The sequence below is a fragment of the Mesoplodon mirus genome (genome assembly GCF_964341445.2).
Source record: "Mesoplodon mirus genome assembly, chromosome: 15".
Taxonomy (NCBI): domain Eukaryota; kingdom Metazoa; phylum Chordata; class Mammalia; order Artiodactyla; family Ziphiidae; genus Mesoplodon; species Mesoplodon mirus.
Window position 1 is genome coordinate 81,197,899 of NC_138991.1, and position 25,948 is coordinate 81,223,846.

Sequence of the window (25,948 nt, forward strand, 5' to 3'; positions counted from 1 at the left end):
AAAAGCAGAAACAACCACAAAATCCTCTGACTTTTTAAAATCAAAAGAGAGAGGAATTCCAGCCAAGATCAAATTAGAGACAATCAGATCAGTTTCAGAGCACTTATGTTCCAGGAAAGAAAGAATAAATTCCTTCCACTGGTCCTTTAATTCATTTATTACTCATTAGAAAGAACAGAAAATCTGAAAGCTGTTTGTTAGTAGAATCTACAGGCTAAGTTAACACTGGAAATAAGGTTCTCCTGGGGAAAAGCCCCATCAAGGATTAAAGGTCCCACCTGTCCTTTGCATGGACATATGGAACAATTAATCCAACCAAGGTGCTGACAGCTCAAACAACCAAGGACACCAGGAGGCAAAATTCCTCAATCCTTTGAGTGGACAGGGGTACTGGGGTGGTGGGCGGGGCAGTTACCTATTCTCATCCTTAATATATCAGTATAGTCAAAGTTGACCCTAGGAACAAGAAAAGCTAAATTAAAAAGGAGATATTTTACAAGACAGCTAAATGCCTTGTGTCATCTTGGACTGAAGCTTGGACCAGAGAAAAAGACACTATCGGGCAACTTGGGAAATCTGGACCAGAGAAAAAGACACTATCGGGCAACTTGGGAAATCTGGATGAATCAGATCAGTGGATAACACTGTATCAATGTGACTCGCCTGGTGTTTAATTATACTACAGCTGTATAAGGTGAAAGCTACACGAGAACTCTGCACTATTTCTGCAACTTTTTGTACGTCTTTCAAGATGAAAATTTTTTTAAGAAGAAGAAAAACATCTCAATTGGATCATCATATATGAGCACCGGCCCAGGACTCCTGACGTTTTTCTCACAGTCAGTTGCCCTTCCATCTGATCAAGCAGAGAGAGCTCCTATAACAACAGTAACTTTACGAAAAGAAAGCCAACAGACCAAAACCCAATATTTTTGAAAGCTTTATCTCTGCAACTTGTTTCACTTCCGAGCTAGTCTCCATCACCTTGAATCAGTTTTTCTGGAAAGCTCCCTGGGGAACTTGGAAGTTCCACTTAGAGGGAACTCACAAAGTGGTTTACCTGTGCCCCAAGCTGAGTCACTGTGATGGCTTAGACTCTGTTTAATAAAGCCTGAAAATAAAAATCAGTAGGTGCACTCAGGCAAGAGACCATAAGACCATGAAGCCACGAGAGCTTAAGAAAGCAAGCTCCTGACACTGGGTATCCCATGGTGGACTCAGAATCCTAGACTCTTTGAAGATGAAAATTCTCATTCTAAGCTTTATTTATCCTCTTGGGATCATAAGCCCCACCCTTCACCCCCAGCTTCCAAGAGGAAAGAGGACTGACTTTCTAACAGCATCCTAATTTCAATGTTCCCTCATGTAGAAAAATCACATTTTACCAAGTTCTGCTCTGAATAATAGATTCACTACACTAGTGTTTTCAAACTGCCGATCATAAGTTCAGTTTAGTGGATAAAGACCATCTTTTTTTTTTTAATGAAAGAGTAGAGAGTAGAAACATCAGCATGCATTGGGCTGATAAAGGTCTTACTGCAGATGTTTTAAATGCATAGTCCTGTACAATCGTCATCAACCTTCCAAAGTACAAATGTCCTTCATTTTAAATGTGATTAATCCTTTTTCACTAAGTCAGAGGGGGAAAAAAATGTTTTAAATGAATCTTATATTCACAATAACTTTTATTAGAAAATCTGAAATGTGTTCCCACGGGCAAAAAATAAATACTGTTGCAAACTGAAGTCAAAAACTTTTCCTGCAACGTATTTCCCTCAGATATGTATTAATTACAAAGAGGAAAAAATATAACAATACAGTGGAGAAACCCAGCAGACACCACCTTGACCAAGGGACTGAGGTGGACATCACCAGTAGCAAGACATACTGGCCTCGTGACCCCCCCATGATAGGAAATGAAGGACATTTACGTGGCTTTCTTGCCAAAACTGCATAACTTCAGTTTAATCATGACAAACCGTGGGAGGAACCCAAACTGAGGGACATTCTACAGAATAACTGACTGGCACTCTTCTGAGACTTAGAAACTGTCACTGACCAGAAGAGATGAAGCAGACATGGCAACTATATCCAGTGTGGGATCCCAGGACAGAAGAAGGACGTTCTCAGGAAAACCATGTCCAGTTACCAGGGCCGCACCACGCTGACGCCTTGGTCCTGACAACTGCACCGTGGTTACGTAAGACGCTGAGGTTAGGGGGAGCTGAGTGAAGCATATGTGGGAACTTTACTGTATAATTATTTCAAGTTAAAAAAAAAATCCTTTTCTAAAGGAACAAGAGTGTTCTATCCCATAAACTATGTATCATTGAAACATAGTGTTTCACCTCCAATTCTCTAACCTTAAGAGAGAAACATAACACGTATTTGATGTGTAATTTGTGTATGATTAACTTAATACACAGGGAAAGCCTAAAGCTGTCCTTTACCCAGGCTCTTCCTCAGCTCTCTTCTACCTCCCCAGCCTAATACCCAACAGGAGGATCATCAAAATTCCCTTCCGCTCACGGGAGCAACGTGAGGCACCCCACAGATGCTGGGCTTCGGATCCCGGATTCCTTATAAGCATCCACATACTGAAAGATTGGGGAGGAGATGACAGCTATTGATGCAACAAATATCTTCTGAGTACCTATCTCTGCCAGGCACAGTTCTAGGCCCTAGGGAAACAGCCACAGACAAACCCAACAAGGTTACCAGCTCTCATGGAGTTTATGTGCAAGAAGCAGAGAGACAAGAAACAAGAAAACAAAAATCCTTTCACATGCATACACATGCCCATGCACGTGTGCACGTGCGTGTGCACACAAACTCAATAATGGTAAATGTTGTGAAGCCAGAAGACCAATGCAATGTGATAAAGGCTTCTCAGAAGAAGGGACATGTGAGCCGGGACCTGATCTTTCTCTGATCCCCAGTTTCTTCATCTATAAAATGGAGCTAAAAATATTCACCCCTGTGGGATTGTTGTCAAGAATTAAATTAGGGCTTCCCTGGTGGCGCAGTGGTTGAGAGTCCGCCTGCCGATGCAGGGGACACGGGTTCGTGCCCCGGTCTGGGAAGATCCCACATGCCGCGGAGCGGCTGGGCCCGTGAGCCATGGCCGCTGAGCCTGCGCATCCGGAGCCTGTGCTCCGCAACGGGAGAGGCCACAACAGTGAGAGGCCCGCGTACTGCAAAAAATAAAAAAATAAATAAAAAGAATTAAATTAGATAATGATGGCATAAGATTTAACAGAATTCCTAATAAGTGAGTGAGTGGCTAGAAATAGTCACTGGGGACAAAAATTACTTGTGGGGGCTTCCCTGGTGGCACGGTGGTTGAGAGTCCGCCTGCCGATGCAGGGGACGCGGGTTCGTGCCCCAGTCCGGGAAGATCCCACATGCCACGGAGCGGCTGGGCCCGTGAGCCATGGCCGCTGAGCCTGCACGTCCGGCGCCTGTGCTCCGCAACGGGAGAGGCCACAACAGTGAGAGGCCCGCGTACAGCAAACAAAAAAAAATTACTTGTCAACACCATTACGGTGAAAGCACTTTCTCAGTTGACTTTAAATTCTACACATCCCATTGAAATTTGCTCCAAGTGTCTATGAGTAGATTGCTGATCACAGAAACAGTTATTTCCCCTCCACTGGGCAGCAACAATGAATAATGAATACACCTGGAAATGGACAGAGCAGGAGACACACATGCTCAGCCCAGAGTGGGTGAGAGTGAAGGAAAGCTCCAGGCCCCGCCGGCAGCCGTGCCTGATGTGAGTCGCTGGGCCGAACCCAAGGGAACAATGACAACCTTCCCATGAAGGATTTCTCCATGCCGGTCTCTGTAACTGCAGTGGGACAGAAGACAGTCCAGGCTGCGGAAATCAGCCAGAGGCTCTGCCCTGGGGAAGGGGCTGGGCGTGGTGGGGCACTTTCGCATCTCCCCCAGGCCGTGTAAGTCTAACTGCAATGGAATTCCTTTCATAAAACAGGCCTCAGCATGCAATGGAATTCCTTTCATAAAACAGGCCTCAGCAAGACTGCATCCCAATTCCAGGACCCACAAAAATAGAAAAAGCTACTGAAATAATTTAGGAAGTTGATCATGAAATGAGAATGTGTAGGCTAGATCAGCTCAGACCAGAGTGCTATCTATGTACTGCACAACTGGACATTTCTAAATAACCTCTGACACACACACACACATATACACACACTCCGTCTCTCTCTCACACACAAATGCCATGAATAAAATAAAGCAGCAGAAGTTTAATATCGAATTATACTTACTAAATACTCTAAGTCACTGAAGAACATTTTTCAAACTTCTGGTACACACCTATGTAAGTGCACTATGCACACTGATATTTTTAAATTTTGTGTATGAAAAAAACATCATCACTTGTTTCATCTTACTTGTCAAGTCCACCTAAAAGAAAGGAAAAATCCTCCACATGCTCCAAACTCCATGAATCAGGGTCAGCGCCAGCAGAGCGCTCCCCGGGGAATCTCCCCTGTGGCCCACGGCTACCCGCTCCTCCTGGTCCCAGAAACCACTGCACGCTCTCTAGCCACCCCTACTTCCCTGCCCTGCCCATATAGCTTTCTTTCCCCAACCTCCTAACTCCCTGTTTTCTTTTCCTCTTCTTTAAAACAAATACACACACACACACACACAAACTTCTCTGCCAGGCCCAGGTTTGCGATGCCCAGGTGAGGGCTGGGGTCTAAGCGCCTCACACAATCAGTAAAGAAGATTAGATTTTATTACAGGCGCCAAACTGCACAGGTGAACAGGGGTGAGCTCCCTCCTTCCTTTAATCCCTCTGTTAACTGGAAGGGAAGCGACAGGTGCCACCTCCAGGTCCCCACCGCCAGCCTCCCGCCCCCATCCCCGCTAGCATCCCCTCCCACCCCTCAACTAAAACAGTTCCCTCCAGAGACAGGAGCCAATCACCTCCCCAGCCAGCTGGGCTCGGACCTCGACCTGCAGCACCTCCGATGCTGGTGACCCCCTCTCCTCCCCCTTGATGACCAGGACGTTCACTCTCCTGCTTTTCTCCCTTCCTGTCTCCACTGCCTGGCCCTCCACTCCTGTCCGCTTAAGTGTAGTTGTCAGTAACAGGTGATTATAAAAAATAACAGCAGCTCTGATTTGTTGAAAGGATATTACATGCCTGGAAGTAGGCTAAACACCCTCTCTATATACACCCTTCCATCTAATCCCCTCAACAACTTATGCACTATCATTTTACAGCTGCAGCTTGCATATGCTGTGGCTTCAGTAGTCTTTTACAACTCTTAAACATAACTGAACAGCCTAAAGAGCTTTTATTAATGTCGATATACCCATTTATAGTTACCATATTAGAAATGAAAACTGAGAAATGTTTGACACAGAATGCACAGCACACAGACTCACAACATCATCACACATCATGTAGCTTCTGGAAAACTCCACAGTACCCTCGTGAGAGATGAGAGTAAAAACAGCAAATATCTTACTATGGGTGTGAAAACAGTTCTGACTTTGTAAACCCCCTAAAATAGGCTCAGTGCGTCCCAGCTGGCCCTGGACCACACTCAGAGAATCGCTGTTTACAAAAGAAGAAACTGAGCCCAGGAGTAAAACCAACCTGCCTAGGTCACTCGGCCAGCTACTGACAGCTCGGTCTTAACCCAGGTCATGCAGTTCTGCTATCCCACCCCTTCTTTCTTTACCATGGTCCTCCTCAGAGACAACATTCACTGCCACCACAGCCGCTACCACCTTCAAGTGACCCACCTCCGAATATGCACCTGCAGAGCCGATAACTCACCTGAGTTCCTCCTGCCTGCAGCCCCCACCAGCATCCTGAGCCAACTCAGCTGACCACCATGGCCCTCCACCCCGACAGGCTCATCCCACATCCTGACCTTGGCAAAGGTCATTCGTCCACTTAATAGGGCCCCAAGCCGCTCAGTCATCTGACTCTTTGCCTCTCTATGTCCTACTGATGGGTCTTCAGAATGTCTCTTGCAAACGTAAAAGACAGGATATAAGATAGTTATACGTTATGCTGCTACACAAACAGGAAAAAAAGACCGGATTTAAATGCACCACAACTTTAGGAGGGTGATCTCTGGATCCATGGAATTATGAGCGATTTTCAATTTGATTTCTTTGGTACACTTTTCAGCACACATTTTTTACAAGCATACATTATTTTCACAATCAGAAAATACCGTGAAGGTTTTGTCAGGGTTTGTTTGTAAGTTTCATCCTTTGACTCATCCTTTCCTGTTACTTACAACGCCAGCCTGGTCCAGAATCCCATCCCTACCGGTCATACTCCAGTTCTCTGAATGGTCTGCCGGCACTGGCCGCTGCCCACTCAAAAGGACATCTGAGGGCTTCCCTGGTGGCGCAGTGGTTGAGAGTCCACCTGCCGATGCAGGGGACACGGGTTCGTGCCCCGGTCCGGGAGGATCCCACATGCCGCGGAGCGGCTGGGCCCGTGAGCCATGGCCGCTGAGCCTGCGCGTCCGGAGCCTGTGCTCCACAATGGGAGAGGCCACAACGGTGAGAGGCCCGCGTACCGCAAAAAAAAAAAAAAAGGACATCTGAGGTCTCAGGGTCTTGCACCCCAGAATATGGCAGGAAAGTCAGTGGGATAATAGTGCATAAAAGGCAGTTAGCACAGCACTTGGGAAACAGTCAAAAAATGTTCACTGTTGCTGGAGTGCTGGTATTATTTCTCTCCATTGCTGCATTTCTGAAAAGCCATCAGCAGCTCCCAGTGCCAGTAACAGTAGCCAATATTTATAGAGCCCTTACTCGAGGGCCCAGTACTGTTAGCAAGGGTTACTTCATTCAATCATCATCTCAGCCCCACAAGGGGGGTTGTGAAGATCTCCATCTTACAGATGAAGAAACTGAAGCACAGAACACCTGAGTAAAGTGCCAAGACCCAGAGCTAGGAAGGTGCACAGCCGGGATTCAAACCCACCTCAGGCTTACTGTCCAGGAGAACTTTCCACGAGGATGGACATGATCTCTCTATCTGCCTTGTTCAATACGCAGCTACTGAGCATTTGAAAGGTGACTTGTGCAACTAAGTAACTACATTTTACATTTTATTTAACAGTTAACTTAAGTAGCTGCCTGCAGCCAAGGGCCAGCACAGGACTGGAGTATAAAAGCCCGAACTCCCAAGCTTAACAAAGAAATGTCCTCACAACACCCTGCCCACCGACCTCTCAACTAATCCTTACACAAAGCTCCAGTTAGTCTAAGATCCCGGGTAACTGTACTCGGTGCCACCTGCCAGCCATCCCCACCCTCCTCTTATCTGAGTCTTCTGTACAATGGAGGGGCTTTAGAAATGAGAGTCAGAGACTTCAGGTCCAACCCGGACTCCACCGTGACCTAGCTGTGTGACCTCAGGTCTCTGAGCCCTTGCTCCTCATCTGCAGAATGCAGCCACTGTGCTGACTTCCAAAGGGCATCAGCCAAGCACTTCACAGACGCTCTCTAAATGCTGGCTGGTTACACCCCTTCTTAGGGGCTCAATTCAAACCCCACCCTCTCATCCAAGGGACCCTGGGAAGCCACGGAGACCTCTTCCTCCAGCTTCTAGAATCCCCTCACAGATTCTGTGTTATTTGAGTGTGTGGTGTGCCTGTGTCTCTCCTCTGCCACCAGCCCAGCTGTCCCCTGAGGCCAAGGGCTTCTGTCATCAGTGAGCCCGGGGACAAGTCACCAAGCAGGGCTCTGGAGGTGAGTGGAGCTGGCTCAGCCACACTTTATTATCTGAGGGGTCTCAGTTTCCCGTCTGTAAAATGGGGGTGAAAAGACCTCCATCAGTGAGTTGGTGTGAGGGGGAAAGGAAGTTGAAAAGACCTCCATCAGTGAGTTGGTGTGAGGGGGAAAGGAAGTTGCCAAGGTGAAGAAATGAGCACGGTGCCTGGTGCATGGTACCATCTCAACAGACACCTCCCACCCTTAACACGAGAGGCTGGCGTCATCACAGACCCAAGAGGCTACCACTGAGCTATTTTCCCCAACACTCCTGCTCTTAAAATGGGAAAACTTCAGTAGAGTCTAAAGACATCAACCCCAGTCAAACTACCACTGGCATTTTTTTCTTTTCTTTTTAACTTGATTGACATGACAGCAAATTCTACCTGAGAGGCTAATCGGGAAGAGAAGCTGAGAACCCTCACAAATAGAAGGCCTGAGGCAGACCTGCCTTACAAGATGAGAAAGCACATCATAACACTAACATCTGGCCTGCTGCCCGCACTCGGCAAATTGTTTATTTGTGGTAAAACGTTTTTGAAACATGTGTTATTGAATAAAGGTACCTTCATTAAATTCTAAAAGTAACAGTAATAACAACAGCCAATCTTGGGGCTTCCCTGGTGGCGCAGTGGTTAAGAATCCGCCTGCCAATGCAGGGGACACGGGTCTAATCCCTGGTCCGGGAAGATCCCACATGCCACGAAGCAACTAAGCCCGTGAGCCACAACTACTGAGCCTGCGCTCTAGAGCCCGCAAGCCACAACTACTGAAGCCTGTGCCACAACTACTGAAGCTCGCGCGCCTACAGCCCTTGCTCCACAACAAGAGAAGCCACCACAATGAGAAGCCCGTGCACCGCAATGAAGAGTAGCCCCCACTCGCCGCAGCTAGAGAAAGCCGGCACACAGCAACGAAGACCCAACACAGCCAAAAACAAAAAATAAATAAATCTATTAAAAAAAAAATCTTTACAGAGCCCTTGCTATATGCCAGGAACTGTGTGTAGAGCTTTGGCCCCGTGCATGATCTCTTCTGAACCTCACAACAATGTTTTTCACACTGCCAGCTGCAACTCATCAGATGATCTTGAAGTCAGTTTAGTGGACCTAAAAATAGCAATTTTTTAAAAATGAAACAGAAAAGAATAAAATAGGATGGAATAGAAAATACAAGTGAATTGCATGTAACACCTCATAAATCTTTTACACATCTACAGAGCTTCAATTTTAAATGTGTTTCTTATTGTGAGTCACAGTAAAAAGTATTTGAAAAAGACCTTGTCTCACAAAAGACCTTATAAGGTATGTGTAATTATCATCACCATTTTACAGATGCAAAAATTGAGGCTTAGAACAATTATGTCTCTTGCTCAAATTTATCCAGCTGGTAAAAGACAGCTAAAACTGGAACCCAGGCCACCTGCCCTCAGACTCTGACCATCTTAACACTGGCAGATCAACAGGAGAGGATAGGTTGCCCTAAAGAATCATCTATTGTTTCCAGGAAAAAACAAGCAACTGAAACCAACAGGAAATGGACAAATTACCTCCCAAATTATTATTTTGCTCTCTCTTCAAGGGAAAAAAAATTCTATCTTATAAGACTGTAAGAATGAAACCAGTGAAAAAGAAAAGACTAGGCATCAGACTAGTGGAAGAAATCACAAAGAAAAAGGTAGAGACAATGCATAAATATTAAGCTTTTACCCATGAAAGTTATGAACAAATTAAGTTCCTGCTAACACTTTACTCATTTTAAAAAGCATAGCTATGACTGTCCTAAGAAACTGACTTCTGGGCAAGCTAACTATCTTTCTCAATCTGGAAAATGGCATATAATAATAGCCTCTACCTGCTAAGATTATTGTAAAGATTAAACTATTTGCAACACCTGCCCAGAGCAAACTCTCAATAAAGCGAGCTGCTGTTACCTGATGGAACGTAATGGCTCTTTCAGATCTGAAACTACTACTTCTGACACATAACCAAAAGCCATAAGGTAGTGTTGAGGCTCAGGATGGGCCACCCCAAAATGCACCTCTATGGCATATTAATTGTTTTAAATTAAAGTTTCTTAAGAAACGGCCAATCCAACAGGGTCATTCTCACCCTCCTTTCTGTTTCCCTGAAAGCAGGAAAATCAATCTCCCATGTGAAGGGCCCACTCCCTGCATCTGGAGGTAGAAGGACACCCTTACAGCCAAAAACAGGGAATTCGGAGCCTTGTTATTTCTTTAATTCACCACCCCAAGCCCAAACTCTGTTTAGGCTCTTCAGTAATTGGGCACACAAAACCTAAGTTTCTTTGTCCTGTCATTTCCTTACAAATTTGTTTCTTTTTCTCCTGTTAAGTCTTGGGTCAATTTTATTAGTAGTCTAGCCACAAAAACTCAAGAGAAAGGGAGAGGGAGAAATTTCCTCCTCTGGGACAGTAGGAAAAACAAATTCATCACATCTTGTCCTTAATCGAGCCCTGGGTGTTTCTTGCAAGAAGGACTGGTGACCGCACAGGCGCCTCGCTCAGAGTCAGTATCCCACCACACTGCCCCATCCTTCAACAGCCTGGCTGCAACGGCCAACCTCACCTATCACTCCAGGCCTTTCCTTCGGGCTGGTTGCTTCCTCTTTGCCTTCAGCGCCTGTACTCTTATTTACAATAGCCAAGACATGGAAACAACTTAACTGTCCATCGAAAGATGAATGGATAAAGAAGACGTGACATATAAACATGTATATATATATATATAATATATATATGAATATATGAATATTATTCAGCAATGAAAAAGGAAATCCTGCCATTTGCAACAGTAAGGATGAATCTTAAGAGTATTATGCTAAGTGAAAGAAGTCAGAGAAAGAGAAATACTGTATAGATCGCCCTTATATGTTGAATCTTAAAAAAAAGAAGCAACAATAAACAAAAAAATAACTTAGAAAAAGAAATCAGATTTCTGGTTACCCAAGGCAGGGGTTAGGGAATGGGGGAATTGGATGAAGGGGGCCAAAAGGTACAAACTTCCAGCTATAAAATAAATAAGTCATCATGTACAACCTGATGACTATAGTTAACACCGTTGGATAGTATATTCGAAAGCTGTTAAGAAAGTAAATCCTAAGAGTTCTCATCACAGGGGAAAAAAACATTTTTTTCTTTTCCTTTTTTTTTTTGGAAAACTACATGAGATGATGGATGTTAACTAACCTTATTGTGGTAATCACTTCACAACATATACAAGTCAAGTCCTTCTGCTCTACACCTGACGCTTACACAGAGCTATGCGTCAATTATACGTCAATCAAACTGGGGGAAAATATTTATAACAACTTCCTTCAACCCTCCCAGACCACCAGCTGAAAATTCTTTCTCCAGTGCCAGTGACTTTTTAGATAACTTTTTAAAATTACATACACAAGTTTTCAATTATTAATTATAACACCACCAATGAGCAAAGTAAAAACTCAAACAGTAAAAGGAAAAAACAAAAAAGAAGCCATCTATCTTCACCTGACAGACTCTTCATCAGCTCTCCTCCCCAGAGTTAGCACTGCCAGGCTTCTTATGAATCACTCTATACAGGTATGGCCGTGTGTGTGCCTCTAGGTATATATTTTTTAACACACACATTCACACAACTCTACTGTAGTGAGTGTGTATGTGGATATCTTGCTTTTCTCACTTAATCCCCTATCTTGGAACTCTTTTAAGATCAACACATTCTTTTTTAAGTACTACAAAGCATTCTACCAAATGAATAGGCAACAATTTAACAAATCCTCCATCACTGTACATTTAGATCATTTATGATTTTTTTGTTGTTGTTCCAATGATGATGCAGAAACATCCTTACACATACTTCTTCATAGGTAGGAATATAATCCATAAAATAAAGTCTTAGAAATGAAATTTCTCAACCAAAGAGTTTTATAAACCTCAAATCTTGACAGCTACTGTCAAATTTCCCAGCATGGAAGTCTCAGAGGTCTTGATCCTTTATGACTCCATCACCAACACTCAACGTTCAGTTAATATACACCAATCTCACTAGTGAAAAATGGTTTCTTACGGCCACTATAACTTGGAAGTCTTTCCTTATGAGTTAGGCCAAGTACTTTTTGGTTGGCCAATTGTATATGTCTTTCTATTTCATTCCCAACTTGCAGATCACTGTCTCCCCGTGAAACTGCTCTTTGGAAGGCTACCAATGCTCTTGTCTCCAAGACCAAGGACCTCATCTTACTGGCATCCTCAGAGCACCACCGTGGCAACATCTGACAATAACCACCACCACCTCCTTCGGGAGACCCTTCTCCTTTCCTGCCATGACCATTTGCTGTGCTGGTTCTCCTCCATGAGTTGCAAGCCAATCTTCTCCCTGGAATCCTAAAGAGAAGCAAATCCCAGTGTCCAATACCTGAATCCCTTTTCTTCTCACTGTAAACATTTTCTTTTTTTTAAATCTACTGAATATCTGTGCTTTATACATAAAAGTAAGATTTTCTCCTGCTGAGAAATTCCTTCCTCACTGTAACATTCTTAAACTGTCATCTATGTGCAAAAGATTTCCAAATGTCAATCCTCAGATCACCTGAGACTCATGTTTCTTAGTCTACTGAACACCAGCAAAGAGATGGATGTCCTTCCCACACTTCGGATAGTAAACAGGGTCAACACCTGGGGCAGCACTCATCCTGTGCTAGATGCTGTCCTTGTACTTGACACTTACTGCATCTCCTATAACTTTCAAACCCAAGAGAGACTGCACCCACCTGACCGTCCACCTTCCCCAAACCTCTTCTACCTCCTTGAGCATCAAACCTCAGTTAATGACTCTGTGTTCTTCCCCTTTGCTCTCCTTCTCACCCAATGAGCTGCCAAATCCTGTCAGTTCTGCCAGCAGACTGTCTCCGTGGATCTTTCCAGGCTTCCCATCTCCACCTGGCCAGACTGCTGCTTCCTTACCTCTTGCCCTAATCCTGATGCCACCTCAAGAGTTCTCTGCTGAGAGCACAGACATCATCACATCCATCTACCTGCCCAAAGTACGTGGCTTTTGGACATGTTTCCTGCCTTCTCTCCACATACCTGGGCTTCAGGCCTACACTGTCAAGGCATGCATCAGTAGCATCCCTCCCAACCCACCCAGGGTTTTATGAGAGTCCCACTAGTCTGTAGTCCCTCCCTCACCAGAGACACACTCAGCAGACCTCATTTACCTTATCCCACAGACAGCACCCAGCACAATGTCCGTGGATTTGGCAAGCGGCACTTCATAACTGCTTTCTAAAGCTACTCAATACAATCTCGTAGCATGCGCTCCAAAACTTCTTTATTTCAAAGAAGGAAAGGAACTTCAATATACATGTAAATCCAAAATAAAGAATCTTTCAAAAACATCTAAATGACTCTGAGGTCCATTTGTCTTGTAGGACTGAATATACCTAGAAACCTACATATTTTCTTAGGACTTACGAAAAAGTCAAACTCCTTCCCTAAAAAGCTTTAGCGATAACTTAAAAATCACAAAAGCACTGGTCTCCAATAGTTATAAACCAGAATAATGATGCCCTATCTGTCAATAGAAAAACAGAAGTCAAAGAAGCCTCCGGCAATCTCTTGATTTTATGATCTTCTGATGCCTCAATCAGCTGTCAGAACAATGACCTCCAAAGTCGATACAAAGAAAGTAGCAAAGGCCATATGGTAAGTCAAATGTCCAACTTGATTGAGAAGCCAATAAAAACAAATGGCCTTGTGTGAACTGCTCCTATCAATTAGGAAGGACACATCCCATTTAGATCTACTTCATTCTTTAAAGTTCTTTAAACCAATTTAAAAAGCTAACTTTTGTAAAGCCTCTTTGTAAACTGATTATAAAGTAGTCACCGAAAAGGAAGCAAACTATTCCTCAGTGAACGCAAAGTCAAATCATTCTGAAAAGCATTATTTTGTAGAAACACACAAGATTAAATTCTAAATGTGTTTATAATTCCCCCTCCCCCCGCTGTTAAATTAACATCAGCATATTTCAAACACGTGTACTTAAGTGTCCTTGATTTTTTTTTTTCCAGGAAACAAAAGTTTGTTAAAGTTTTCCCATCCACTCTTTAACCTGAAGTTAAGAACTGCTAAACTACTGATTACAAGTTAGGGTTCAAGTTCAGGGAACTGAAATCACTTCTTCTTAAGAGTTGAAAAAAGTAACACTGATAACAGAGAACTTCTGAGTTGGCATAACTGGGGGGACTTCGCCTAACAGCTCTGGTGCCCTCATGACCACGCTCATGGATTTACACCCTCGTGAAACTGTTCCCTTGATGCTTTTTAAACAGAGAAGAAGCAAACTTCTTCAAATTAATGGGACCTGGAAGAGTTAACAGGAATCTCCTCCGTGGCCTCGTGAACTCTCTACCCCCCAGGGCCCCTCCAGGGCAGTGTGAAAGGAACAGCAAACCTTCAAGTGCTCCGGGCCCCCAGAGGCCACAGCCAGGGCCCAGTGGGCCGGAGACCGGCTCTTGACACTTAAGTCCAGGCTGGCCTTGGAGGGGAGGTGGAGACCAACTTCCTCTTGGAGGGGACGCCTCAGGGGGCCGCCTGCGCCCCGCCCTCCTACTCACCTGCGATTCATGGGCCGGACCCTCACGGCCACCTTGACCGATGCCATTGCTCATCGCGGCCCGGACCACGGGGGTTCCCACCTGCCCAGCGTCCCGCGGCTGCCGGCGACTCTCAAGACTTGGCCCGCGGCTCCCGCCCACTTCCCCCTCTGCCCCCGCCCCTCCGCTCCCGGCCGGACCCGGCGGCCCGCGGCGGTCCCACCTGCCCTGCCACTGAGCATGCCCAGAGCGGCTCCTGCCCGCGTGATCCGCGCCCCGGGCTTTGGCGGCGCCCGGGAGGCGCAGAGAGGCGGGGCCGGGTTGCCTGGGCGGGGCCTGGAGCACGGAGGGGCGGGGACAGGATACCCGGCCGCCGCCGCCTGAGGTCGACAAATCAAGGCAGATCAAGTGGCCTGGGAACGGGGATGGAGTCATTTCAGGAAAGCTTAAAACCCAGCCTCATTCCTTGAAAAACTGGGGAGGAGGAGGAAAACGAGGAGTTCACAGTAATTTAGGGCCAGCGAAAGGACCCCAATCCTGGGGTCAGATTACCAAAAACAGTTTTTCGGCCCTTAACAAGGACCTGGCTTTACTCCACTGTACAGGTGTTAGCTCATCCAATTTACGGAGCAAGAAACTGAAGCACAGAGATTATCACAGCTTGATAGTGGGCAGCTCCTCAGGTCCTCTCTGCTACTCTAAGGCTGTCCGAGTGCGTGTGTTCTGGACCCCTAAATTCAGGGATACAGAGAAATGAAAATAAAAAGGGTACTGGAGGTTTTAAATGTGGGCGAGAATGGCTACATTGGCTGAAATCAGATCTTAATTGGACTTTTTTCGCGCTTATGTTACAGTTTAGTAGTTTTAAACTTAAAGGAGTTTGGGGTGGGGACGACCCTCTCCTCCAGGCCTAGGGTTTCTGGGAGAAGCGAGGTCCGACCCCGTTTCATTTCGTGAGGCCCCGTCCCTGCCGCCCTCTCCCGGGAAATGCATATTCATTCATTCAGTCCGTCAAGCATGAATGCATTCGGCCATTCTTTCACACACACCCAGTGGCCCACCTGTTACCTGCGGGCCACATTAACCAAGGCATCAGCTCTGCCTTCCTCCTGCTGCCCCATTCTGGGCCGCTTAGCCCACCCACCCCAACCCCAGGACCCCACCCTTCCTGCCTCGGTTCCCACAGCTGCCCCCCTCGGGTGGGGGCAGGAGGGCCCACTGAAGGCAGTGCCCATACTCAAGATCCACTGCGCCCCCATGTTCCTAATGGGGCCACAAAGGGATGCTCTGCCCTCAACCCCTCCCCGCCGGTATTTCACGCCCCCAAGGGCAACCAGGAGCTGCTGGCAGCGTCCCTAGTTCTAAGGAAGGCGGCCGGACTGGGTCGGAGGGGCTGCTCCCCCAGCAAGCCAAGCTATAATGGAGGCCGCAAGAAGTGGAGGCTGGGCTCCTGGGTTTGAGCCTCAGCTCCAACACTAGCTTTGGGAGGCGTCCAGTCTGCATTACTGGGCACCTCTGAGGCTTTTGCTTTATCTACAAAACAGGAACAACTCCTTGGATTTGGTTCATGCTTTAAGTGAGATGATGTCTGCAAACATGTAACCCACTCAGACAAGGAATCGTCGCATCAGCGTCCCTAGAACCCCAAGAGTGGCAGGAAATCAGCAACCACGTGTTTCTAGAGCCGGGAGAACCCTGGCTTTTCCCCCTTGGGGGGCGCGGAGCTGGGTGCAGATTTGACCACCGGGCTACGGAGAAACCAGGAGCGCCGGATTCCGGAGCGGCCCGGGCATGCGCGGTAGCGGCGCGAGGGTTAAAGACGCCGTTAAGGAGCTTGCGCGGCGCCCCGGCTGCCCGGGCAGGGGCGGGCCCCGCCTTATATGGGAGCTGCGCCGGGACAAACTCCGCGGGCGCCCTTCCCGGAGGGCGTGGCCCGGCATCCCGGCGAGCCACCGTCACACCTGCTCGCGACCACCCTATCCGGGTCGGGGGCCTCAGCGCACAGAACGTGAGAGGGCCCCAGAGCCGGCAAAGCCAGCCCAATTCTTAAAGGCAGCAAATTACACAAACTTTGTAGGTAGAGTTCTAGTTTTACTCATTAAAGCGATTTTCTGTCTGGGGCTTTATTGGTTGGTAGTTTGGAACGTTTCAGCGTTCATTCATTCATTCATTCATTCACTCATTTTTCCAACATCCTATACTTGCCTGTAAGCCCTCCGTCCCTTCGTGACTTTGCCATTTGACAAAACAGACCATCGCACTCCTGCAGACACTTTAGTCCCACCTACCACTCCTGGAGCTTTTGAATATGAGGCAGTAAGTCTGCAACTCACGCCGGGCAGGACGGAACAGAGACTTGGCCAGAGAATATTTTTAACCAAGAGTGAAAGAAGTCTCTGAAAGGGCAGATTAATTACAAGGTAGAGAGTTGGCTAGTCTTCCCAAACGTTAATGTGCATGCTTCCAAGTACTTTGCAAACGTTAACGCTTATACGAATCACCTGGGGAATCTTGTGAACTTGCAGATTCTGATTGGGCAGTTCTGGGGTGAAACCTGAGATGCTGCATTTCCAACAAACTCCCGGGATTGTGGCTGCAGCCGGCTGCGACCCACACGTAGGGGAGCGAGGGGTTAGTGATCTCAAAAGAGTGTGGAAGCTTTGAAATACTGATAGTGGAAAACACTCACGTGTCTCCATCTGGGATCCAAAGGGTCAGTGGAAAAATTCAGGGGTCCACATAAGTTGTGTATCCCGGCCTAACAGCCCCAAATTTAGCGGCTTAAAACAAAAACCACCTATTATTTCTCACGGTTCTGTGGATTGCTGGTCTAACCTGGGCTAATTTACGGGGCTAGGGGCTGGAGGTTGGACTCAATTGGGATTACTGGGAAGCCTGTGCTTCGTCCTCTTTCTCATCCTCAAAAAGGTTAGACCGGGTTTCTTAGTTGGGTAAAGAAGCCTTCCAGGAGGGCACACCCAGTGGCTCTGCTGAAGCTCAGTTTGCTGATTTCCCATTGGTCAAAGGCAGCAAGCCCCCCATGGGTGTGGCAGGCGGCACCCACCAGGAAGGAGCAGGTATTCATGGGAGCCACTAAAGTTACAAATCTGCCAGAAGGTCCGTGAACTTGGATGAGGGGGAAAAAAAAAATTACATCTGTAACATAAAATATATTAACTTTAGTAATACCAGAGATTTTGACACCTCTAGAAATTAAAGATATTTTCCTGTTAAATTATAATTGTTGCAGCTTTCTAAAATTGTTAAAAATCATTGTTACTTTGAAATTATGGTAGTCATTAGACTGACACTAAATCTTGTAATTTAATATAACCACGTGTTACTCTATCACAAATTTATTTTTCTTATATCTTGCTCACTGTATTTCATTATAATTGATTTTCCTTCCCAACCCATGTATTTTATTTTACGCATTTAATAATATTATTCTGAAAATGTTGCTTTCACCTGACAACCAAAAGGGTCCAGGGCACAAAAGCATTTAAGAACCTACAATTTGGGGCTTCCCTGGTGGCGCAGTGGTTGAGAATCTGCTTGCCAATGCAGGGGACACGGGTTCGAGCCCTGGTCTGGGAAGATCCCACATGCTGTGGAGCAACTAGGCCCGTGAGCCACAATTACTGAGCCTGTGCTTCTTGAGCCTCCACAACAAGAGAGGCCGTGATGGTGAGAGGCCCGCGCACCGCTATGAAGAGTGGCCCCCGCTTACCACAACTAGAGAAAGCCCTCGCACAGAAACGAAGACCCAACACAGCCACAAATAAATAAAATTTTTAAAAAAACAAAAGAACCTACAATTTGGACATTCACTTGGATGAATGAAGGGCATTTCTATTTTCCAAAAAAAGATTGAATCGTGATGGAGGGAAGAAAGGGCTCTGAGGCCCAGGTTAAAACCCAAATAGTATTAAATGAGAATATGGAGTATTAATCCCACCACCATGAAGGCCTGTGTGCGTGTGTGTGTGTGTGTGTGTGGTTTAATTTTATTTGCTTGTTTTGATGTAGCTATTTTGGGTCTTATCTGGGGCTTATTTATTGTTGAATTTTTTTTCCTGATGTTTAGCAATCTCATTACTGACAAATAATTGTGAGTGATTTAAACTCCCTGAGACTTAGCTCCTTCATTTCAAAGTGAGAAAGCACTGAAATAGAATGTTCACTCCACCTCAAAGTATTTGAATCATCTTGAAATACCATTATCAGGAAAAAAAAATACCATATTCCTATCAGCTATATGTACAGTTATATATTTTTCCTCCAGCCCCTAAGGAATAAAGTTGATTTATACTCTCACAAGTACGACTTTTTAAAAACCTTGATAAACAGCAGAATGGCACACTTAAATTGGAACAAAGAATATACTGACATCTCAAAAACCCATCTGTTTTCCTATGTGCCAGTACTGACCTCAAGCATTATATCACACAGTACACTTATTATCTTCATGTGGGAGTACCTTACGTCATAGGACTTAAGTTGAATTTCGGAGGTATGCAGTGAGCCAGTAAACTAAGTATTCTGGTTTTCAAACAAATGCATAATCACATCAGAGACAGAAATCATAGACATCAGATCCAAACACAAAACAAGTTTCACGTTCTAAGTCATAAAATTTTAAAGTAAATTTAGGATCTCCCAAAATACTAAATATTAAAAGCAAAGGTAACTTGAAAAAGTGTACTTTGGAGCCCGAGAGAGAAACCTGAACTCCAAAGTAACAATAAAGATAATCATGAAAGTCATACATAGTAATTTGCCACAAAGCTATAGGCAGGTAACTATGAGTGGCAGCTTTCTTTTACAGCAGAAGTGAATGAAGAAATCACAGCAGATTCAATTTAATAGAAGCTATCACCCTAAATCACAGTCATTTTATATACCAAAAGACAGAAGAAGGATTGTTTTCAATTGCTTATAACTAGACCTATGGTCACAAAGAGTTCAGAATGGATGGACTTTATCGAGTCTGCGGAAGCATTTCAACTTCTTCAGAATGAGAAACCACATTTAGTTGGAGGGATGGGGAAAAGTTTCACAGATGAATTAGTTGTGGAGACAAGCCTTGCAGGAGGGATGGCATTTGAACCTCAAGATGGATGAGGAGCTGACTTTTGAGGCAAAGAAATGCCTTGAACAAGTATTCAGAGATGGCAATGCAAGGGTCCTGCCCCAGGAATAGTGAGGAAGCCTCTTTACCTAAAGCAGTGTTGGAGGTTTAAAGATAGTGATACATTCTCCCCACCTGTTCTTGTACTTGGCACTGTCACTATGCAGTGACCTTCAATCAGGGATGGAGGCTGTTTCTCCACCTGTTTAATATGGCCAGCCTTGTTACTTGCCTTGGCCCATCGAATGCAGCAGAATGAACTTTGTTATTTCCAACCTAGGCTTCAAAAGGCCTTACACGCTTTCACTCTCACTCCAGGGATCTTGCTGTTGTCACATAGAAGCAAGCTCAGGCTAGCCTGCTGGATGATGGCATGACCAGTCAAACCCAGTGCCACAGCCAATAGCCAGCCAACCACCAGACACAGGAGTGGGGCCACCTTGCACCAGCCAGCCCCTCCCAATTCATGAGCTGATCACAGCCTTATGAGAGCAGCCCAGAATGACAGAGCCTGTCCAGACCAGAAGAACCAGCAAGCTGACCTGTAGGCTGAAGGGGAACAGAATATGTCACCCCAAAATATGCCACCGTGGCATGAGAATTATTGTACTCTGAAGGCAATTAAAAAGAAACCAACACAGAAAGAGCTCTTTGCCCTTCGCCATAAATTTCCCTTTGTGAATGTGTTCCTCCTCCTCTCCCCCCATACCAAGAGAAGAATAACCCTTATTACTAGAGACAGAAAGTCAGCAAACCCTCACTAAACAAATCTTTATCTTCCATTCCTTCCCCCCATATATTTATCTTCCCACAATTTATAACCACTAGAAGACCAGAACCCTTCTCCTTTGTGTAGTGACCTCTCCACGATGTATCGCACTTCGTTAAAATAATAAGCTCCCAGCCCTAACTGCTTTCGGGAGTTTTCATTCCTTTTCTGTGAAGCCCTCCGTGTGCATACAATATAAACCCTTTCTTCTGTTAATTTTTATTTTGTCAGTTTAATTTGCACACCCCAGGTTATCAGCTTAAGAGGGTAGAGGAAAAGGGTCTTTTTCCTTGCTCACAAGATTCATTAGCACTAAACCGATGGCTGTTGGTTAAGCCATTTGGTTTAAGGTATGTGTGTGTAATCACTTGCATCCAAATACATCCTATCTTATCTAATGAGAAAGGTTTTGGATGGATAGGACCATTCAGGAGCCTTGTCAATCATGTAGAAATATGAGTGACATAAAAAATATCTCTGAGGTGCTTCCCTGGTGGCGCAGTGGTTGAGAGTCCGCCTGCCGATGCAGGGGACACGGGTTCGTGCCCTGGTCCGGGAGGATCCCACATGCCACGGAGCGGCTGGGCTCGTGAGCCATGGCCGCTGAGCCTGCGCATCTGGAGCTCCGCAACAGGAGAGGCTACAACAGTGAGAGGCCCTTGTACCGCAAAAACAAAAACAAAAACAAAAACAAAATACCTCTGAGCTGGGGCCCTAATCAAGGGCCTTTGGAGTTGTTGTTTGAAGCTGAAAGTCTTTAGGTTCATTTCTTCCATTACACATGAGGAGATCAAGGCTCAGACAGGCAACGTGACTGCAGACACCACTTTCCCCACTGCCCACTCCCTCAGGCACATTGTCGGCATTTCCACCGCCATACTGTGCGCCCAGCAGAAATGCCATCTCCTCTCCTCCTCTCCTGGGTCCAATTCTCCCTTTGAATTTTACCGTCCCCAGTCTTCCCCCACGGCACCATCTCAGGGCAATTGCTCCCTCTTCCAAATGCTTTGTAACACGGTCAGCACCACTCACTTGTTACTCACTGAAGAACTTTCAACCTTGGTTTTCTGTGTCGCTCTTCCAATCCAATTATAAATCCTTGAAAGGTAAAGAGCAGATCTTATAATTGTCTGTATTTCCAGTAGTGCCAGATTGTCATATGTTAACACTGACACTTAGCAAAACCAATAAACTCATTACACTGCTCTGTTTCTGTAGATGGCCAGTATACAAATATGAATTTCTATGTGATGATTCTTTGGCCCATTTTTGTCCTTTTCTGTTCCTCTAACCAGGTCATAACATAAAGGTTATACCATCTGTTACTGTCAAGCTTAATTAAGCCCATTATGATTCATTAACCCCTGTGCTTGCTTTGTAATTAACATTGATTAACACAAACAACTACAAAGTAGGCCATCAGCACTTTCCAGAAGTGCTGATGACAATTATATTGGTAATTCAATAGAGGATAGAAGATGATGGGATAGTAATATGCACTCTCTTCACATAAGGAGACAAATACGCTACCACCCAAATCTAGCCTAGAAACAAAACAGTTTGTTCATTGGATTCACCTGATTAAACCTTCACCCTGTGAACCCACCTATGACTGTTGAAACCTCGGGTAGAACTGCTGAAGGCAGAGATCCAAGTAATTTACCTCATTGCATCACTGACCAAAAGAGGGAAGCGTTTCAAAGCCAACAGAAGGATGGCAGAGTGACCGGTCACAGCAAAGCAGCCCCAAGGTTCATGACAGACAATTTGAGGCCAAGATCACATAAGCCCTGGATAAGTATAGGGCTTGATAGAAGCAGGTTGAAGTTTCACAACAATAAGTGCCCAGAGACATTGCATCCAAAAAGCTCTGAGTGACCGATTACTTGAAAATAAACTATCTGCCTATCCAGAACATAAAATACAAACAAAACAAAACAAACAAACAAATAAAAACCCTGTATTCTAATATATCCAAGACTGTGTTTAAGTCCCCTTTCTCTCTGATCTCAGAGGTCAGGGGTGTATTCTTGGCATCCAGGTTAAGAGGAAGCCACCACGCTTACCTGTGACTCTGGTCAACAGCCAGTGGTGCTGGGCAGAGTTGAACTTTTGCATATTTGTAGGAATAAAGTTAGGCTGTTTAGCAGCTGCAGCAGTTTTTGTTCTGTACAAAATAAGTAAATGGGACTCTGCCCCACTGCCCTCCAGGGAAGGATTATCAGACCTGATACCATCCAAATCAATCAGCCCTGTGCAGATGACTTCATAAGGGGGCCATGGAGTTCTTACAGTTCTCTGTTACTGCTGTGGAAATCATTCAAACCCTAAAAGGGGTGTTAGTTCAAAATAAGGTGTTTCAAAGTCGTTACTGAAAGAGTTGTAATGTTCATGAAGATCCCTGAGACACCATGACTTCTGTATACACGTGTGGCTCATCAAGAAAAAAACCTGCCTGATGAAAAAACACGGAGAATTTGCTGACGTTCATAGAGCTTCTAAATATGGAAACTGTAATCTGAACCCAAATGTGTGTGTCCTCAGAGCTGGGCTTTCTCTTTTTTTACCCCTTCTCCCCAGCAGAGGATGTGTTGGAGAAAGTGCTAGAAATGGAAAAGCAGCTGTCAGAAGCAGAATTCAATAGAGAGAAAAGCCACAAACACACATTGATACAAAGGGTCAGCCTTAAGCAAGACAGTGATATTGGTGACGTTTGTCCTGGTGTCCACAACCTTCCTGCCTGCTATTATCAGACATCGTATTTGGGGTCATATCCATGCCAACAGGGTTGTAGAGAGTCATTTAATCCCCCCCTCTCTCTCCCTCTCTCCTTCTCTCCTAACTATGTTAAAAAAAGAGAGACAACGGACCCAAAATGGAGTCACTTGTTCTAAGCCCTGTGTCACCAAACCGAGATTTAAAACCTAACTTAAGGGACTTCCCTGGTGGTCCAGTGGGTAAGACTCCATGCTCCCAATGCAGGGGGCTCAGGTTCGATCCCTGGTCGGGGAACTAGATCCCGCATGCCGCAACTAAGAAGCCCGCGTGCCCCAACTAAAGATCTCGCATGCTGCAACGAAGATCCAGCGTGCCGTAACTAAGACCCTTTGCAGCCAAAATAAATAAATAAATAAATTTTTTTTAAAAAAAATAAAACCTAACTTAATCACAGTTTCAGCCTCCCCCAGGAATGGAATCTTAAACCAATCCATCTGGAATTACTGGTCAGCACTGGTGAGGTAATCTGCTTGATAGACCCCTGAGGTCCCCTAAAATAAGGTGACCTTGCCACAGACAATCAGCTCTTTGCTAGTATAACTTCCTGTCATGACCCCTTTTGCCTATAAAGCCTTCCATTTTGTACGGCTCTCTGGAGCTCCTTTTTTTCCACTAGAAGGGATGCTGCCCGATTCATGAATTGTTGAATAAAGCCAATAAGATCTTTATAATTTACTCGGTTAATTTTGTTTTTTTAACAACTATGACACTTTTTTCTTCTTCATTCATTTTTTAAAATAAGATAAAATACATTCAGTGGGGTACGTAAAGTATACAAATCTTAAGTGTACAGCTCAATGAATTGTTTCATGCATGTACACCCATGTAACCCCCATGCAGATGAGATTCAGAACATTTGGTGGCATCCCAGAAACCCCTGTCAAGCTGCAGGCTTTTTATTTGAAAGTCAGGTTTGGTGAGGTATCATTCTCATACAGTAGTATTTTCCCCTTTTTGTAGGCGGTTCTATGAGTCTTGAAAATGCATATTGTTGTGTGGCTACCAATAAAATCAAGACAGAACTGTACCATCACTCTCCCCCCAGCAAAAAAAAAAACTTCCCCTCTGCACCTTTGTAGCAAATTCCTCCCTCCTTCTCCAACCCCTGGCAACCACTAATCTGTATTCTGTCCCTACAGTTTATCTATTCTAGAATGTCTTATAAGACATTCTCTATATCTTATCTATTCTAGAATGTCTTATAAATGGATCATACAGCATGAGTCTGACTTCTTTCACTGAGCATAATACATTTGAGATTCATCCATATAGTTGAGTGTATCAGTAGTTCCTCCCTTTTTATTCCTGAGTAGTACTTAATTATACCACATTCCGTATAGCCATTCATCAGTTAAAGGACACTTGGGTTGTTTCCAGTTTTTTGACAATTATGAATAAAGTCACTATAAACGTTCACATACAGGGTTTTGTGTGAATCTAAGTTTTCATTTCTTTCGGGTAAAAACCCAGGAAGTGTATTTCTTGGTCTATGCTAAGTACATGTTGAACTTTATTACTTTTTTTTTTTTTTTGCGGTACGCAGGCCTCTCACTGTTGTGGCTTCTCCCATTGTGGAGCACAGGCTCCGGACGCGCAGGCTCAGCGGCCATGGCTCACGGGCCCAGCCGCTCCACGGTATGTGGGATCTTTCCGGACCGGGGCACGAACCCGTGTCCCCGGAATCGGCAGGCAGACTCTCAAGCACTGCGCCACCAGGGAAGCCCCTTATTATTTTTTTAAGCCGAACAGTTTTCCAGAGAGCTGGTACCATTTTGCATTCCTACCAGCAATATAGGAGACTTTTAATTGCTCCATTTTCTCATTGGCATCACCAATTTTTTTTAAGTCACTTTACTAGGTATGCGGCACAGATTTTTGAAGCTGAGCAAACATGTTCACAGACTTTATTGCTGTCTTCAGAGAAGACTTAAAATCAATCTAAAACATCTAACTATATATATATATATATATATATATATATATAGGAGCTACTTGGCTGCATGCTAATTAGGCAGTTCATATTAATGATCCTGACTGGAATTACCTGTACTCAATCAGTCCAGTTTTGATTAGTTTGTTTATACCTCAAGCAGCATCCATACCAATTTCCTTAGCACACTTGCTAAGGGCAAGAGTCCTGTATCTTATTTGCTGCTGCCCTGAAGGTGATGCCTAAATGTTCGGGCTCCTCACTTCCTTTGGCATCTTTAAAACACTTTACAACGTAGCTCTAATTGCCTTGTTTATGTGTGTTTTCTGTACCCAGAAAATGAAACATCCCTCCAGCTTCTATTTTCAAGAATATATCTATCAAAAACACTCTAAGATGGAGGAAGGAAAAAGAAAACATGCTTCATTGCAGCAAACAAACTGTCACACTCAGGAGATTGCTAGAGAATTCAATCACTTTCCTGCTCTGCCTTCAATATGCACAGACAATACGTTGCTATTTTCTAGAAGTAACCGAGGATGATTTTTCTGACTTGGGCAGAAATCACACGTAGTCAGAACATGGTCCTCTCAGATCTGTCACACAAATTCCTCCCCGGCCTGTTGCTTCTCTCTGGATCTCACTGCTAATACCTTATTCATTTGCATCCATCCACCCCATCTGCTGGTTCTAATGCTGTGCTGTCAGCAATTAGCCTGTGATGCATGTGTTACCTCCTACACATTATGTATGTCCCCCCTCCCTCTGCCCCAGTGGTTTCTATCTCTCTGCCTCATCCCCAAACAGGAACAAACAGACATCCTCAGCTGCATCTTCTCATTTTTTCTAAATTATATTACTTATTGTAAATAGATAATACATACTCACAGGATAAATTCAAAACGTGCACAAGGGGCAGAGAGCTACAAGTCTCTTGCTCCCTGGTTCCCCAGTTTCCT

At 44.9% G+C, this 25,948-nt stretch overlaps 1 protein-coding gene across 2 annotated transcripts in view; it reads right to left on the reverse strand.

The window, feature by feature from the left end:
* Positions 1-14,540, reverse strand: part of KIF16B (kinesin family member 16B) — a 293,315-nt gene extending 278,775 nt beyond the window's left edge. For both annotated transcript variants that reach the window (XM_082645904.1, XM_082645905.1), the window contains exon 1: positions 14,403-14,540. In XM_082645904.1, the coding sequence (XP_082502030.1) occupies positions 14,403-14,449 (47 nt within the window). In that variant the 5' untranslated portion in view covers positions 14,450-14,540. The remainder of the gene's footprint in view (positions 1-14,402) is intronic.
* Between the last annotated feature and the right edge of the window lie 11,408 nt (positions 14,541-25,948).